At 39.0% G+C, this 18,524-nt stretch overlaps 1 protein-coding gene across 1 annotated transcript in view; it reads left to right on the plus strand.

Annotated features, from left to right (window-relative positions):
* The window catches only part of DLGAP2 (DLG associated protein 2), a 649,549-nt gene that overhangs the window by 517,644 nt on the left and 113,381 nt on the right, over positions 1-18,524 (plus strand). Inside the window, exon 6 of the mRNA XM_065400541.1 lies at positions 4,951-5,016. Within this exon, the coding sequence (XP_065256613.1) occupies positions 4,951-5,016 (66 nt within the window). The remainder of the gene's footprint in view (positions 1-4,950; positions 5,017-18,524) is intronic.

Consider the following 18,524-nt stretch of genomic DNA (forward strand, 5'->3'; position numbering starts at 1 on the left):
GTAGATGAAGTGTTTCATCAGGCTGAGGCTCTTCCTGGTTGCCAGCACAGTTCCTTGGACAATAGATAAACAGTGGGGCGGTAGTTAGAGTTGACCTGAGACTGCTTTAACCTGTATTGGAGGCTGAACCTTCTGCTGACTGGCCCCAGAATATGAGGAACATAAAGTGACCACCCTCGACTCACTGAACCTCAATTTCTGCGCCAAGCAGAGTTCAGCCAGAACAGAAAATTGGGGCCTGAGGCGTGGCTGCTTTCATAGATGAGTGCCTTACGGCATCGCTTGATTAGAAATTCAGCTTTCACAAAAGCAAATAGGCATTCAGGTATTTTCCCCATGACACTCGCATACAACTCCCGTTAAAGTCACCAGGGGCTAATTTAGCTACAACGAGTCAGGAAAAAGATCTTGGCGTCATCGTGGATAGTTCTCTAAAGATGTCCACGCAGTGTGCAGAGGCGGTCAAAAAAGCAAACAGGATGTTAGGAATCATTAAAAAGGGGATAGAGAATAAGACTGAGAATATATTATTGCCCTTATATAAATCCATGGTTCGCCCACATCTCGAATACTGTGTACAGATGTGGTCTCCTCACCTCAAAAAAGATATTCTAGCACTAGAAAAGGTTCAGAAAAGAGCAACTAAAATGATTAAGGGTTTAGAGAGGGTCCCATATGAGGAAAGATTAAAGAGGCTAGGACTCTTCAGTTTGGAAAAGAGAAGACTAAGGGGGGACATGATAGAGGTATATAAAATCATGAGTGATGTTGAGAAAGTGGATAAGGAAAAGTTATTTACTTATTCCCATAATACAAGAACTAGGGGTCACCAAAAGAAATTAATAGGCAGCAGGTTTAAAACAAATAAAAGGAAGTTCTTCTTCACGCAGCGCACAGTCAACTTGTGGAACTCCTTACCTGAGGAGGTTGTGAAGGCTAGGACTATAACAATGTTTAAAAGGGGACTGGATAAATTCATGGTGGCTAAGTCCATAAATGGCTATTAGCCAGGATGGGTAAGAATGGTGTCCCTAGCCTCTGTTCGTCAGAGGATGGAGATGGATGGCAGGAGAGAGATCACTTGATCATTGCCTGTTAGGTTCACTCCCTCTGGGGCACCTGGCATTGGCCACTGTCGGTAGACAGATACTGGGCTAGATGGACCTTTGGTCTGACCCAGTACGGCCTTTCTTATGTTCTTATGAGTGTTATGTTCTTCTGAGGACAGATTTTGGACTTCTCTTTATATTAATCTATAATGTGTGCACTTGAAGGAGACTTAAGTAGTAATTGTATCTGTTGTCTGCAGAATGTGAGTTCTTTACATTATTCAAATCCTTAAAATGTAAATCATGCTATTTTCATAATCTCACCTTTATTGTCAATGTCTTTTTTTCCACGTCCCTTGCACTTTATCCTTCATTGAGTAGTTTCACATTAAGGTTAGCATTATCATGTAAAGCGGCTGCTTTCAAATCCTCTGGAGTTAGTGCCACTGCAGGCAGTAGGGCAGCTGGTACAATTTGGATCTATGTTCTAGGATGAGGAAAGTAACAGATGATCCATGCATGCAAGTATTTTAGAATGTTAGAACAATGCTAGAATGACACAAGAACGCTATGAGCGTGTAGCACAATGTGCCCCGCTTCATTACCATTAAATAGGAAAAACACTAATGAATGAAAGATTATTTTAATGTTGTTAGTCGGTAATAAAAATGATTATTCATAGGAAAAAATGTAACCAGACCAAACAAAAGCCATCCGTGCCTTTGTTAAAGGAATTACAGTATGTTGGAGTAATTGTTTAAGAACCTCAGACAAAGATTATCCTTGTAATGCCACAAGAGTCACTGAGACCTTTGATTAACTTTGGCTTCATCAATGAAGAATGCATGAATTGAATTTATTCAAAGGCTGACTGAACTGACACTAGCCATGTGGGGAAAAAAGATCTAAGCAGTAAGGTTACATGTGAATAGTTATAAATTTATGATAAAAAATAAAAGGAGAATTACTCCTCGTGCCTGGGACTTAAACTGGAAGTAATTCTCTCCCCCACAGCAGAGTTATAGATCAAGGTGTTTTACATGAGTATTATGCCTTGCTCTGAAGCATTTGACCACCATTCAAGGCAGAATACTACTCTGCAGTATGGCAGTTCTCACATCCTTATGCAATTTAACTATCTACCTATACTGCCATACATTATACTAGTGGAATGCATCTCGAGCAGTAAGGAGTTTATTCTTACAAGGGACCAATAAGGTAGGGAAGGATTATCTTCATTTTACAGATGGGGAACTGAGGCACAGAGAGATTAAATGACTTGTTCAAGGTTACACAGGAAATCATGTGTCAGAGCCAGAATCACAATCATGGTCTCCTGAGTCTTGATCCTGTGCTGTAACCTTCCTTGATTGTTTGTGCTAATTGTTTTACATCTTTTCTCTGACCTCTTTTGGGCTTATTCATCCATCTTCTTCATCTCCCTTTGCTTGTGTAGCAGCCATTCTCTCCTCTCCCCCCACCCCCTGCTCCTTAGCAGCAAGGGCAGTTGGAAAAAGAATTAAGTTAGTTATCAAACTGTCTGTACTGGGCTATCTTGATTATCACTTCAAAAGTTTTTTTTCACTTACTTAATTGGCCTCTCAGAGTTGGTAAGACAACTCCCACCTGTTCATGCTCTCTGTATGTGTGTATATATATCTCCTCAATGTATGTTCCATTCTATATGCATCCGAAGAAGTGGGCTGTAGCCCACGAAAGCTTATGCTCTAATAAATTTGTTAAGTCTCTAAGGTGCCACAAGTACTCCTGTTCTTTTTGCGGATACAGACTAACACGGCTGCTACTCTGAAACTTAGATAGAAGAGTTATTTCCCTCTTCTGTCTAAAATATGTCAAACGTATGCAGGGTATTTTCAGAAAGTTCCCTACAATCTTAGTGTAGCTTGGGGTTGAGTAAATATGAATTTTACACTTTTAGCATGGGAGGAGTTACTGCATACATTTCTGTTTTCCTTTTTGATGATGATTTAGGTGTTTCTGGATGGATACATCATTTGTGATTTCAAAATATAGCTACTTGCACAAAATTATTGTCTTAAAGGAAAGCTTCTTTTTCACTAAGTTTCCTGTGATATTTGCTAACTATTTGCAAGAATGTAAAGGATCTTCTGGGTTTTGGGGGGACTCTCTTTTTTCATGCCTTCCTTTTGATTCCAGACTCCAGTGCAGCTGAATTAGAGGCTTCACTTATGAGTTACAGTATATGCAGATCACATGGACACAGTCTCCATGGAAACTGTCTAATTTGTGCTTATATTCAATTAGAGTTGTCCATTACCTCTCCAAATGAAATTTAATTTGAATACATGTACCAGTCATTTTTTAAAATGGTATGAGATTCCTTTTCTGTCACTTAACTGACTAGATTTCTAGGAGGTTGAACGTGAATAAAAAAGTGTATTTAACTATGATAAATGTAGGAATACATGTTACTTTTTCTGAAACTTTTTAAATATTTTCTGATTCTCTTTTCCATACACTATCTGGACTATACTTCCCACTCGTATAAAATCAATTATATTAGCTGAAGCCTAGAGTGAAGCATGACCAGGAACAAACATTTGTGAGTGTCTAAATTAACATTCGCAACCATGTTATTTAATTTGAGTTAATTGGAAATCAGTTAATTCACATTACCACACAACTAAAAACTGCAGACTAGAAAATGTACTAGGCCTAGAAATATACCAGGTGTATACATTTATTAAATACAGCATTGAAATCTGCAAAAACTGTAATTTTGTTTTCATTATAAGTCAAACCACACAAACTACATACCTGATGTAGTGGTTATATAATCTTGGTACCTGAAAAGAAAAGCAGGTGTGGCCTAATTTGTAGCCTGTTTCAAAGGTTTGAATGTCCACCTAAGAATAACAGTTGTATTCATGAATGTGAGTTAATTGGAAATCAGCTACTCAGGTTACAACTTAACAAAAAGTAGTGTAGAGAAGCCCAGTGTGTCACTGTGTTTGTTCCCTGAAAATGTGTGCCCTGTTTCCCAGTTGGCTAAGCAGTGGGAGACAGGAAGTATCTCCCCCTTCACTTCCACTCACTCTTCTACTTTGGATTACTTGCGCTTTTGATTAAAAAACAGGGTATGGGGAGAAATACTATGAAAGACTGTCTTGACTTAAAGAATTTCCTGGGAACTGTATCAGAAAAAAAAATGAAGAATAGGACCAAAAAAGGGACATGACAAAGAAAAAATAGAGAATGTAAGGATAAGGATAATTTTAGGTACTTATATGCCCTTTGTTATTGTAGTTTCTGAGCAAGTAAAGTTATTCTACTAAGGCACGGTGAGGCTAAGTGACTCGCCCAAGGTCACACAGGAAATCTGTGGTGAAGAGAATTGAACTAAAATGGCAAAAAAGTCACAAACACAAAATTACTGGACTTTATACATTCAGACTTCAAAAGATTAAGTCGTGAGTGAAAGAAAATAGGCTGAAAATCATTGATAGCAGTGAAATAAGCAGAGAAAAATGGGAAGCATTTACGACACAGCTGGAGAAGTTACAATAAGAATTCTTTCCAAAGTAACTAAAAAAGGAAACCTAAAAGGGCACCAGAAATCAATGTGACTAAGTGGAGATGGAAAAAGCAACATGCAAGATAAACAAAAGGCATTTATTGATACAAAGAATCTGCCCAGGTGGGAAAGTTACAAAACCAAATGAAAAGCATGAAAATAAATTTAGAAAAGGAAGAAGGGCAACAAATATTTGAGAATTTAAGATCCTTTTCCTCTCCCCTCCCCCCACATCAATCAGCACATACAGTATGGTGAGTCATTTAAAAATGAATCGCGAGCTTATAGCCAGGAATATGGAAATATCAGAGTTATTAAATAGTTACTTTGTTTCTGTCTTTACAGAGGAAGAGGGTGGCGATCTGCTCAAGTCGGGGATCAGTTTTCCGGGGACGACAGAGGAAGAGCTAGGTACAGATATTATCTTTAGATAACTTTATGCTAAATAAGATTAGAGGCACTTAAAGTAGACTAAGAATCAGGTCTGGATAATATGCAACCAAGAGTTCTAAAAGTAGTGAGCAAGGAAATTGATGGAGCTTTAATTTTTCCTAAGATATCCAGATTCAATTCCCAATTATTTGGGAAGTACTAGAGAAAACCTTTAAAAAAAGACCCTAAAGGAAAATAAACTAAGAAAGTATATAGTCTTTGTCAAAATGTTAATGTACCTTAGTAAAGTTCTTCACCCATATGTGCATATTTTCAAATTAATTAAAATCTTAGGGGTGTGGTTTATTTGTTTGTTTTTCTTTTTGAGTAGTTTTGCATTTTGTTAGGAATATTTAGCATTTCTGTCTAGACGGCTAAATTGTAAACTGAAAGTAAATCTTGATCATTATCCTAAAGGGTCTGGTTAGGAAAAAAACCCAGAAGAGCACAGTTTGATTAAGGAGTAGTGATTCAGGGACAGGAGGCCATTGTGTTTAGCTCATCTCTTGGAGTGGGATTTTCAAAAGCAATAGGTGCTGGCCTAACTCTGCGCCTATTGAAGTCAGTGGGAGTTTTGTAGATATCACTAGAAGAATATATGAGTTATGAAAAACATGCATTTCCCAAGATTGCACATTAGAGATGAAAGGTTAATGGAAAGAGTTATGGGATAAGGCATTAATAGTGCTGGGTAGAAGATTGTACTAAGAAGAGATGAAAACTATTCAGTTTAGTAAGGGGTCACAAATTAAATATTTCCACCTCCACCCTCTGTTTGTTCTCATACTGTAAGGGAGCAGACATGGTTTAAAATTGTGGTTCAGTAGGATCCCTATCAATGGACGCAACACCGGATTACTATCAATGGAGGCAACACTACGCCTACCTTTTATGCCACTCTGGCTCCCAGCTGTCCCCTTCCCTAGCATGTGGGAGCTGTAGACACTTTGTGCTACTGCAGCCTACCTACTGGGAACTTTCCCCTGCAGGATTTCTGAAGACAAAGCAAATAATATATAGGTCAATGCAAGCTGGTGCAGAAATATGTGGCTCCTTTAGGTGATTGGGTAGGCAGTAGCTAGTGGAGTTCCATGTAAGCAAATGGAAAATAATTAATCAAGGAATAAGAGACCAGCCTTGGGAATGTGTGCTAAATTGATCTATCTTCCAGCATCCTGATTAGGAAAAGATTGTGGGGTTATTGTATAATATTAATTAAAACCAGTAGCAAATGTAAAGAATGATCAATAAGAAAAAAGCTGCATCAGCAAAGGAACAGAGGACACAAGAAGAGGTGTGATATTGTTACAGTATAAGCATTCACTAAATATTGTGTGCTGTACTCGTCATACCACACAAGTATTTGTGATGGGTCGGACCTCCCTTTTGGGGGTGCCACTGGATGTGCTGGGGTCCCACTGAGTCCGCCTGTCCTACCAGCCTGGGTTTCCCTTACTCTGTGCTGCTGTGACAGGCTCTCAAGCCTCTTTCTAGCACACACAGAGGCAGGAACACATCCAGCAGTAGAATCACACAGAGTCTGGGATTAGCTCTCTGTGGGAGGATTCAGCTAGGGGAATGCCGAGCTCTCCTGTGCACACGCCCTCTGGAGTGTAAACCCAAAATGATATTGTCTTGCACTGAATAGAGATCTATATAGTGTAAGCTCATAAAAATCGCCCCCTCCCTCGAAGTGGAGGGAGATATGCACAACTCTTTGCCCTCCACCCCCTGTTATGAATTGCACAAACTGGGTTTTGGAATAAACAAAAAATAAGTTTATTAACTACAAAAGGTAAATTTTCAGTGATTATAAAGGATAGCAAACAGAATAAAATAGATTACTGAGCAAATAAAACAAAACACGCAACCTAAGCTTAATTCACTAAAGAAACGGGTTACAAATAGTAATTTCTCATCCTAAATGTTGTTTTAGGCAGGTTGCAGAGTTTCTGCAGCCTAGCATTCCATTTATTTCTCTTCACAGGCTAGACCCCTGTCTCAGCCTGGACTCAGCCCTTGCCTTTCCCCAGCTTAGTTCCTTTGTTTCTTTTGGTGCTTTCAGCAGTCTTCCTTCTTGTGTGGAGAGGCAGTGGAGAAGAGCCCTGATTGACTCACTTTCCAGCCTTAAATAGGATGTACATAAGGCAGAAATCCTTTATTTCCAATGGAAAAAATACCGGCAGTGTCCAAAGTGGTACTCCCTACCAGGTGACATTATCACATGACCTTTTAGTGTTAACGCCACCATGAGACAAGGTTTATTTGTAACATCCACAGGAAGGAACTCCAGGAAGATGAGAGATCAGCATCTTCAAAGACCCATTCTATTGTCTTTCATAATGGCCCATTCAGGCTGATTGCCTACTGTCTGGTAGGCGTTCCCCAAGTACACACACAGTTGTAAATGTTACATAGTCAATATTCCTAATTTCAGATACAGAACTGATACATGCATACAAAGTGGATAATCACATTCAGCAAATCATAACCTTTCCAATGATACCTCACATGTCCCATCTCGCATAAAACATATCTTAGTTATGCCATATTCATATTACAACAACATTTTTATGAAGAATATGTGGTGCAGCATCACAGTATTGTTCTCTTGGATTCCAAGTCCAAAGAATCTGAGGTCCCCATTCTTCCCATATAGGAGAATAACCTATGTAGGGGTAGGAAGTTCTGTGAGTTTCAATTTAAGTTTCCAATTAATTCTTCCCTCATGGACCTTTTGTGCATCCTCCCACCTTATTTCTGCAGAAGAAACCAGGGATTCTGCTTCCTTAACTGACAGATCACCAAGATATGTGATAGACAAGAGGCATCCTCATGGCAATTTTATGTAAAGGCTCGGTATGCATTATTTCCATTTCATTACTATGTGAACAAGAATAAGATGTCTCTGATGTGGAGTTTGGTCCTGTGCTCATTGAAATCAGCAGGAACCAGATCAGATCCTAAAAGAGAAACTTGCTTTTATCACTTGTACTCTAACCCAAACAACAGTTAGTACAGGAGAAATGTAGGCAACTATTGTCCCCAGCAGGATATGGGTAATTCCAATTGAAATCAGTGGAAGTCTCCTATTGGCAGAGAATAGGGCCCCTGTTTTCTAATATTAAAGTGATTTTAGAAACAGCCTGCAGTAGAGAAAAAAGACATGATGTCTTTGATGCACTCCAATCCCATAGGTGTGGGCTTTTGATCTGAGCATAGAACGCTGACCCAAGAAGTCCTGGTTTTGACACCGATTTGCCCATAGTCTAGGACAAATCACTTAATCTCTCTGCCTCCATTCTCCTGTTTCTAAAATTTGGATAATATTACCTGCCTAGCTTTCAGGGATATTGTCAGGATTAACTCATGTTTGTACAGTATTTCACAAATTTAAAAGCACTGTCTAAGTGCCAAATAGAATTATTAATAATCCCCTGCATAAAGTTAGAGAAGCTATCAAGGGACAGGACCGAGATCAACTCTGGCATAGTATTGATTCTGCAAAACAGCTCATCAGTTTATACAGCCAAAAGCTTATTGGATTCTTTTAAAAAGGCTTACCAAAGCTTTTGAACCCACTTTATTCTCTAGAGTAATATTTCAAGGTTTCTACATAGTTGTTTCTTTAATGGAGATCACAGTATGGAAAGAGCTTTCGTTATTATGAAATCTGCTATCCAGTTTGATCCAGCATTCCTCCCATACCCAAATCCCCATTGTTTCCATTGGGAACATCCATGAGAGGCAACATGGTCAACAAGGAAGGGCCTGGGAGTGGGAGTCATAAAGTCTGACATGCTGCGTGACCTTGAACAAGTCACTTCAAATCTCTGGCTCTGCAAAACTTAAGTATTAAAACTTGTCTGCCGCAGTGCAATATGTTGAGATCTATGATGATGTGTGATCTCTAAATACACAGTTTTATTAATATTATTATTAATGTAGGATTGGGCCCATAGAGAGTAGCATTCTGTGAAGCTATGCTTTATGCTAGTATTTAAACTGTAAAGTCCTAGGGCAGGGGCCTCGTCTCGTTTTGACCTGTAAAGTGACTATTGACTTTGGACAGCACAAAATAATGCTAGTCTAAGCTCACTGAGAGAAATAAGGAAAATTTATTATATTTAAAGGGACCAAATTGTAAAAGAAAAGTTTGGAGGTGGGGGTTGCATGTCAAAAAAGCTTTAATGGGTGATTTTCATACTGGAATAAATAGGGAAAAGATAACCATTATCAAAAATGTATTGGGACAGTTGATTTTTTTTATTCCCATTTGTAGCAATAAAGATATTTGTGTTTTACAAGTTTTTACCACTCAGTGGGCAGCGTCTTGTGTTTGACTCTATTCATATGAAGAATTGCTGTAAAAAGGGTTTTAATGTCACAAATTGAACATTGTGGCTTAAGGCAGTATTAATAGGAAAGAAAGTTAGGATGGATACAACTTTTTCTGAAATAAACATTTAAACCCTGATCCTTCAATTTGATCTGTCTCACTAGGTATTTATACAACCCCCATCACTGAGCATCTCTCAGTTATTAAATGATTTTACCTCATAACTCCCTGGTGAAATAGGGAGAAGTATTATCCCTATTTTACAGACTTGCCTAAGGTGTCACAGAAAGTGTGAATAAAACTCAACACTCCTGTATCCCAGTCCAGTATCCTATCCACTAGACCATCCCTCTTCCTAATGGTTCCTGATGGCAGACCATTACATCATCATGGAATGTAATGGGAGTCAATGGGACTCAGAAGCCCCTCCCCCCCAGATTGCAGGAGCAATATGTACATTTGTAATTAGTAAACACACTAAGAAAAAATGGATCTTAGGTACTTATATGGCCCCCATTAGGATCTGAGCACCTCACAATCTTTAATGTATTTATCCTAACAATAGCCCAGTCAGGGAGGGAAATGCTATTATTCCCATTTTACATATGGAAACAGAGGCACAAAGTGTCTGTGACTTGCCTGAGGTCTGTTGTGTACTTTACACCTGTGCAAATTCTAAAAAGAAAAATAGTTCTATGAACATGTATTCATATTTTTAAATATAGCTACTTTGTACCCTTTCTGTTCCCCACCTGCAAATATTTTAGTGGAGCTTTTACTGGCAGGAATGGCCATAAACACAGAGAATTTTAATCAAATATTGGAGAATATTTTTGGAAAACAAATTTTGAACTTGAAATTGCATATATTCTTACCTGAAATCTGATTCTAAGTAAAAAGAACAGGAGTACTTGTGGCACCTTAGAGACTAACAAACTTATTTTGTTAGTCTCTAAGGTGCCACAAGTACTCCTGTTCTTTTTGCGGATACAGACTAACACGGCTGCTACTCTGAAACCTGATTCTAAGTGTTACCCATCCAACCAGGGAACAGAACCATGCCATGTGACCTAAATATCCAATGAAAATTGATTAAACAGCCTGGATTTTAATTACTGATCCCTGGCAACTAACTGCTTACCGATGTCTATAGACCAATAATTACGATGCAGCTCATAATTCCAAATAATTCATTAGAAAATGAAAACAGTGAGGCAAGTGCTATTCTCCTTTGCTTTAGCACCACATCATCTCGCAGTCAATTCTCAAACAGGAAAAGAGCTAGTATTCATAAAATAAATTATTTATAATGAATTATTCACCCATTTCTACTATTGAATAGACAGTGGTTTTATTTATTCATTAGTTTGTCAAGAAGTAAAGTTGGTTTTTGGTACAAATGATTTTTGCCCTCTTACCTGGCCAGCTTGCTAGAGACACACAAGTACTTTCAGTGTAATGTTACCTCTTGCAAAGACATATTGTATGTTTTAAATTTACTCTCATTACAGACAGCTAATATGCTGGGGTTTCTTATTTTATTCCTTAAAAACAAAATAATTATCCTGATTTGCACTCAGTGTCCTTTCTTCCACTTGCTGCTCTTTCGTAGTGAGTCTTAGACCCTATCGATGCTGGAATTTTTGAACTGATATAGCTATGCCAGTGCAAGCCCCAGAGTGGATATAAGTGACCATGGGAAATCTCACAAAGTACCAGTCACAGTTGGCACTGGTGCAGTGTGTCTCCATTAGGGGTTTACACCACTGTAATTAAATCAGCATAATTATACCAGGTCAAATTTCCCAACTCTAGCCAAGCCCTTATACAGATGCTCAGAAACTTCAGTTCTGAGTTAATTTGCTATCTCAAAGACTTTTAAACTGAGAGTTTCACACACAGTTTTCTTTCCTTTGTGCAGTTCATTACTGCCAAAAGTAACTTTGTCTTCATCAGTAATCAGACAATGGCAGAATTAGACCATACACTCTCAAGGCAATGGCTCAGCACTTTGGAGATGGTCATGTAGCACATACACAGCCACACCTTCCCATGGGCTGAGTCTGACAGTCCTCCTCGCCTGCCATATAGGCGCAATAGGTCCCAATGAAAATTAGGGGAGGCAATGAGAACTTGTATTATCTCCCTCATAAACCCAGAATAGAGCTGTCAGCCAGTAGAAAAGAGATAGTGACAGTGGTTAAAAAATCTCAGTATGAAGGTAGCGGAAAGAAGGGTATTTTCCACCTGCTTACCATGGTAGCATATTTGAAAAGGAATTTTTTTTCCCAGTGTAGAGTCTCTCCCTGGTCTCTGTAGGAACTCATTAAGGATGAAGAAAGCCCTTCAATTCTGGTGGCTTGAGTGGGATAGAAAATTCTTTATACGTGCTAGAGCTGTTAGAGGTTGTAGCAAGCAGTAGCTCCTGAAAATCCCTGAGTAGCTATACAGTTTCAAACAGTGGGACAGGTGCTATTCTCCTCTGCTTACCTTTAGTCCCAAGTCAACCAATGCACAGGCTCAGTGACCCTGTGTTCAGCCTGTTTATGCAGCTGTCTAGTCATGCTCTACTCCTTACAGACACATAAACCAGCCTGGGCATTAGTTCCAAATTTGTTAAAACAGTATCACTTTTTACAGCTCTACAAACATAAGGTTAAAATGTAACATAGCACTAATAATCAATATGATAGCTCAGTCGTGAAGCCAGTTAGGTTTTTGCCCACAGCACTCCCTTGGAAGTCTGTTCCAGAAAGTCACTCGTCTGAGTGTTAGAAAACTTCATCTAATTTCAAGCCTAAACTTGTTGATGGCCAGTTTATAGCCATTTGTTCTTGTGTCAACACTGACACTTAACTTAAATAACTTCTCTCTGGTATGTATCCCTCTGATGTATTTATAGAGAGCAGTCATATCTCCCCTCAGCCTTCATTTGATTTGGCTAAATGTGCCAAGCTTTTTGAGTCTCCTCTTGTAATGTAGGGTTTCCATTCCTCTGATCATCCTAGTAGCCCTTCTCTGCATCTGTTCCAGTTTGAATTTATTTTTCTTAAACATGGGAAACTAAATTTCACACAGTATTCCAGATGACATCTCACCAGTGCTTTTTATAATGGTGCTAACGCTTCCCTATCTCTATTGGAAATCCTAGGTTTGCATTAGCCTTTTTCATAGCCACATCACATTGGCAGCTCATAGTCATCCTGTGATCAATCAGTATACACTGGTCTTTTTCCTCCTCCATCACTTCCAACTGATAAGTCCCCAGCTTGTAGCAAAAGTTCTTGTAGTTAATCCCTAAATGCATGACCTTGCACTATTAAATTTCATCCCAGTTCTGTTACTCCAGTTTTTAAGGTTGTCTAGATGTTTTTGTATGGTATTTCCAGTTCTCCCAACTTTGTGTCATGCACAGATTTTATTAGCACACTCCCACTTTTTGTGCCAAGGTCAGTAATCAAAATGTTAAATAAGATTAGTCCCAAGACCAATTCCTGAGGAACTCCACTGGTAACCTCCCTCCAGCCTGACAGTTCACCTTTCAGTATGACCCATTGTAGTCTCCCCTTTAACCAGTTCCTCATCCACCTTTCAATTTTCATGTTAATCCCTATCTTCTCCAATTTAATTAATAATTTCCCATGTGGAACTGTATCAGATGCCTTACTGAAATCCAGGTAGATTAGATCTACTGCATTTCCTTTGTCTAAAATATCAGTTATCTTCTCAAAGGAAGAGATCAGGTTGGTCTGGCATGATCTATCTTTTGTAAAACCATCTTTATTTTATCCCAATTACCGTTTACCTTTATGTCCTTAACTACTTTCGCTTTCAAAATTTGTCCCAATACCTTGTATACAATTGAGGTCAAACTAACAGGCCTGTAGTTTCCTGGATCACTTTTTTTCCCTTTCTTAAAAATAGGTGCTGTATTAGCAATTCTTCAGTCATAGGGTACAACCCCTGAGTTTATGGATTCATTAAAAATCCTTGCTATTGGTTTTGCAATTTCACATTCCAATTCCTTTAATATTCTTGGATGGAGATTATCTGGGCCCCCCGCTTTGGTCCCATTAAGATGTTTGAGTTTGACTTCCACCTCGGATGTGGTAATTTCTACTTCCATTTCCTCATTGCCATTAGCCACACTGCCGCTGCCCCTAAATTCTTCATTAGCCTTATTAAAAACTGAGGCAAAGTATTTGTTTAGGTGTTGGGCCATGCTTAGATTATCTTTAATCTCCACCCCACCCTCAGTGTTTAGCAGTCCCACTTCTTTATTCCTTTATACCTCCAAGAGGTAGCTTTTCTTTCTGATCCCTCCCATCTTCCATTCCTTGTAGGCTTTCTACTTTTGTGTGCAGAGCGGAGGGGTGGGGAGGGTGCTGATGTCAGGGTGTATCCCTGTTCCTGTACCCCATCTCCACAGAGCGGGGGGGAGGGACACAACAGGGCTCAGGATGGAGGGAGCTTGCTATCAGCTGTTGCTGTGTCTGAACAAGCAGGTTTCAGACTGCTGAGTGCTGATCTACAAAGGGCAGCATACTTACAGGGGCAGCGCGTCTCTCTCTCTCTCTCTCTCTGTCACACACACACACACACATACACACCCACACCCACACACCGTGTGTGTCTCTCTGTCACACACACTCTCTCTCTTTCACACTCACCTCCCAACACATACTTGTATTATTGTTGTTGTTATTACTTGATACTTCTTTCAAAGTGTGTTGTTTTAGTTTTTTGGCTGGTCTATGCATTTCATAATTTTTATTTCTCTCTTACGCTTAAATTTAATTCTTTGAGTAGTGAGTTCTAAAATGCCCAGCCTGTCCTGACTGGAGTAATTATCCCTATGGTAACTTTTTTATATATATATGATATCTAGGTTTTTTGTTTCTACTGGTGGCGCACATCCAAGTAATTCCAACCTCCTCCACATTCAGATCCTTGAGTTCTTTGGTTCAATTACTTATCACTTGAGGTTCAGCCCCCCTGTGTTTATGAATCAGTAAACCTCTGAAATGGATTCTTCTGAGGGTCACCTTTCCAAGTAAATTTTATTCAAACTGTGAGGAATGTGAAGTGGAGTCTAGTGGTGGAGGAAGCTCCATGCTCTTTCTTCCCCTGCTGGTACCTGCTAAAATGCAAATTGTTCTATTTCCTGCAATCTCCCCCACTCCCCTTGTTAGTTTGATGCCCCTATTTACTGTTTACATGTAAATGTGCCATCATTATCTGCCTGATGACTGGGTTGGTCAGAGAAGTAAACTCATTTCTTTGCCAGGGCAGATCCGTTTATCATCTGTCCTTGTCATGCTTGGTTAAATACATTTTAGTCATAACCCCAGCATATATCCATAACTCGTAATACGCACTATGTGCATACATCACATATGAATATTAATGATCAGTGAGTTATTAGTTTTCAAATGATACCAAACAGGGCATATTTTGTACAGAGATTATTACAACAGTATGCAGGATGTGAATACAGCCACCCTAAATCTCTCCACATGCCCAGGGGGCCAGGTAGACAGAGAAGGGAATGGAGCTGGGAAAGTCAGGGCAGAAATGGGGAAGGACTGGGGTGGCTCACACTCAGTACCAAAAGTTACTCAAAAAAGTTACTACAGCCCTGGATCCCTGGGAGCAAATGGAGCCAGGAGCCAGAGTGGCCCTAGCTTCCCAGGGATCAAAGGGCTCTGCCAGTTTTGGAGGGCTTTTTTATGAGAAATCCTTCTGGCGATTCCTAAGTGAAAGTCTCAGTGTGTAACTTTAACCATAGCAAGGGACAATTGGAGACCTTGAAAAAGCCTATACAAGATCAGAGATAGACACTTCCCTTCTCATTTAAAGTTTACTGCCGTTCAGTGATGGTTATTAATAGGTATAAAGTTTCTTTGTTCTGGTTAAGGCCTTTCTATTTTCTTCTTTCGGGGACCATTTTGGAATCTCAGTATTTGCACAGAGAATAGTCATTGGCTGATAAAGACAGTCTTTAAATAAATAAACTCATTTTATTAGAACACCCTTTGCTTAGGCACACAAAGAAGTTACAGACAAATAGACAGTTTCTCAGAATATACTTTTCTATGAACAGTATATACAACATATAAAACTTGCCCTAGAACATCCAGGCATTAAAGCAGTTCCTATTGTCAACCATGAGGGACCATTGTTTTGATGTGCTGGCATATTTAAGAGCCATTAAAGGTAACAAAAAGTTCTGTTACTTTGTAGCAAATGTCCATGGTGGAATTCTCTACCAAAGCAAATCAAAGTGCTTAAAAAGACAATCCACCAGCTGTGTTGATATTTTCATATGTAAAAGAACTAGGCACAGTTTCTCTTGCCGTTTTCCTAACACTCAAACTCCATCCAAATGAAAAGTTTCAAATAACAAAGGAAAATCATAGCAATTACACTCCAACTTTCTTTTACTCATATTCAGCACTGTAGTGTTGTGTTTATCTAGGCTGCTGTGCTGTTGCTGCATATTCAAGGGGCCAATACTGATTTCACCAGAGTTTGAAGTGTGTTGGGAAGAATAGATATTGGTATTCTGGGCTATTATCCAATCTTTTCTCACTAACCCTTATATTAGACAATATCTTGTCAGAATGTCTGCATAATGCAGCATTCAAATGAGGCACTGATTTGTTCCACTATACAGCCATATCCAAGGCAGGGCTAAGAATGCTGAATGGTTTAATTTTAGCTGTGCCCCCTCATGAACTGCTCAGTTGTCATATTGTATTAGACTCTGTGTACTTGTTCCCATTCTTTTGATTGGATATTTACGGTCTTTTTATGATAAAACTATATTTTAATTTATTATTTGTATCACAGTAACACCTATGGCCCCAAATTAGATTAAGGCCCCGCACAATGAGGTTCCGTATACCATACAGTAAGAAATAGTCCCTTATACTTGCTCTGAAGAGTTTACAAACTAAATAGGATTACTTCAGTCATTTTACAGGTGGGGAACTGAGGTACAGAGAGATTAAGAGACTTCTCTAAACCTATATAAAATGTCTGTAGGTCTCCTGAGTTCTGCTCTGCTGCCCTAACCAGACCATCTCAGATGTTGTCTTTTAATTCTGAATGTCCACTAGGGATTTAAGGCTCAGAGGCTGGGAAATGTTCAGTTAGTTCCTCCTTTTCAGGACTTGGATTTGGTAAGGGATTGTGAGGGCACCAACCAGAAACCCAGACCATGTGTGTGCTTGCAGCCACCTGGTTACCTCCATTGCAATGCCAGCTCCGCCCCTGTGCCTATCTTTTATCATCTCTTCTCAGCTGTTCAAGGATCATCTGCTCTTGCTGAAGTTAAGAGGCTCTATGCTGTTGCTGAGTGCAGCTCAAACATAGGAATTTGCCATATTGGCTCATAGCCGTGCTCCATGTACTCCAGTATCCTATATCTGGCAGTGGACAGTGATAGACACTTCAGAAGAAGGTACAAGAAACCCTGCAATGGGCAGAGGTGGTATAGTCTGGCCTCTAGGGGAGTTTCCACCTAACCCTTAATATTTAGAGATTGGCTTAAACTCTGAAGCATGAGCTTTATATCCCCTTTAAAACATCTTGTTGTAGTTCTTACTGTTATAGCTGTGGATGTTCTTGCTATTCATATAAATGTGAAATTTCTCTTTGAATCTTTCTAAGCTCTTGACTTCAACGACATCCTGAGGCAATGAGTTCCACAGTCTGTGAAAGAATATTTTCTTTTATCAATTTTCAATTTGCTGCTTTCAGTTTTATTAAGTGTCCCTTTGGTTTTGTGTTATGAGACAGTGAGAATAGAAGTTCTTTAACCACTCTCTCAATACCATTCATTATTTTTGTATACTTTTATTGCGTCTCTTCTTAATCATTTCCTTGTTAATCCTTATCTTTTCCATTTTTCTTCAGATGAGAGCTTTCGTATGCCGTAGTAATTTTTTCATGCTCATCTCTGAACCCCTTCTAATCTGAAAAGCTTTTTGAAATGGGGTGACCAATATTGCATGTAGTATTCCAGAGGAGGATGAACCATTGATTTATATAACATCTTCATAATATTTTCCATATTTTTTCTCCATACCATTTCTTATGTAGTCTAGCATTTTATTAGCTTTTTGACTACAGCTCTATATTGAGCAGAGGTCTTCACTGAGCGGGATGCCACGTCCTTTTTCTGAGATGATTAGAGTGACTTTAGAACCCAGTTAGATGTATGAGTAATTCAGATTTTTCCATGCAACATGCATTACTTTGCATTTAACACAAAATTTCATCTGCTGTCGTGTTGCCCATTCACTGAGCTTGGTTAAGAGTTATGAATACAGCTTATTTATAAACTGCATTGGAAAAATAAAATATATTATGTACCTATTACCATTTAAAAAGTCAACATTTGTAGGTGTCTAAGTATAGGGGAGACTTGTGATATATATTTCAGATACCATTGCATTATAACAGTTGGCAAATGCCGGCTTCTAAATGGTATCCACTATATATAAGGCCAGAAGAGCTTTATGAAAGCACTTATGCGCTGTGAAAGGTACATTATTGTAATATACAATAGAGGTGCAAATGGTAGATCATGATTACACAGTGAACTGACACGGAAGTAGTTTAAGTGAGCCTGCATTTTATTTTCTCTTACATCAGGCTCCCATATTTCTGAAGTCACACAGAGGAGCGCTGCCAGGACGAGGTTCATAAATGCCAATTTACTTCCCATTTACTTCAGAAGCGTCAGGATTTCACTACTGAACTTTCTGCCTCGACTCAGAAAAATCAAACTATTTTCTTCCAGCTGGATCCTCACCTTCTGTAGCCCTCAATTAGCCACCATCCTCAGTTTTCCTCCTTTTCAGCAACTCCCTAATAACTCCTGTCCTGTCCTGTCCTGTCCTTTCCATTTCCGTCATAACTCTCCCACTCCAACAGTATGAGGTTAAATCTTTAGATTTATTTAACGTAAGGGGAAAAAAGAGGAAAAATGTGTGTCTTTAACTTGACATCATAAAGACCACTGGGACTGGTTATTCAACCACACATAAATTGTAGGACTAGGGAACATCATTGGGTGAATGATGTAAAAAAAATAGGGAATCTGAAAAATTATCATGGTCCACGTTTTCTTAAATAAACC

The sequence above is a fragment of the Emys orbicularis genome, chromosome 3 (genome assembly GCF_028017835.1).
Source record: "Emys orbicularis isolate rEmyOrb1 chromosome 3, rEmyOrb1.hap1, whole genome shotgun sequence".
Classification (NCBI taxonomy): domain Eukaryota; kingdom Metazoa; phylum Chordata; order Testudines; family Emydidae; genus Emys; species Emys orbicularis.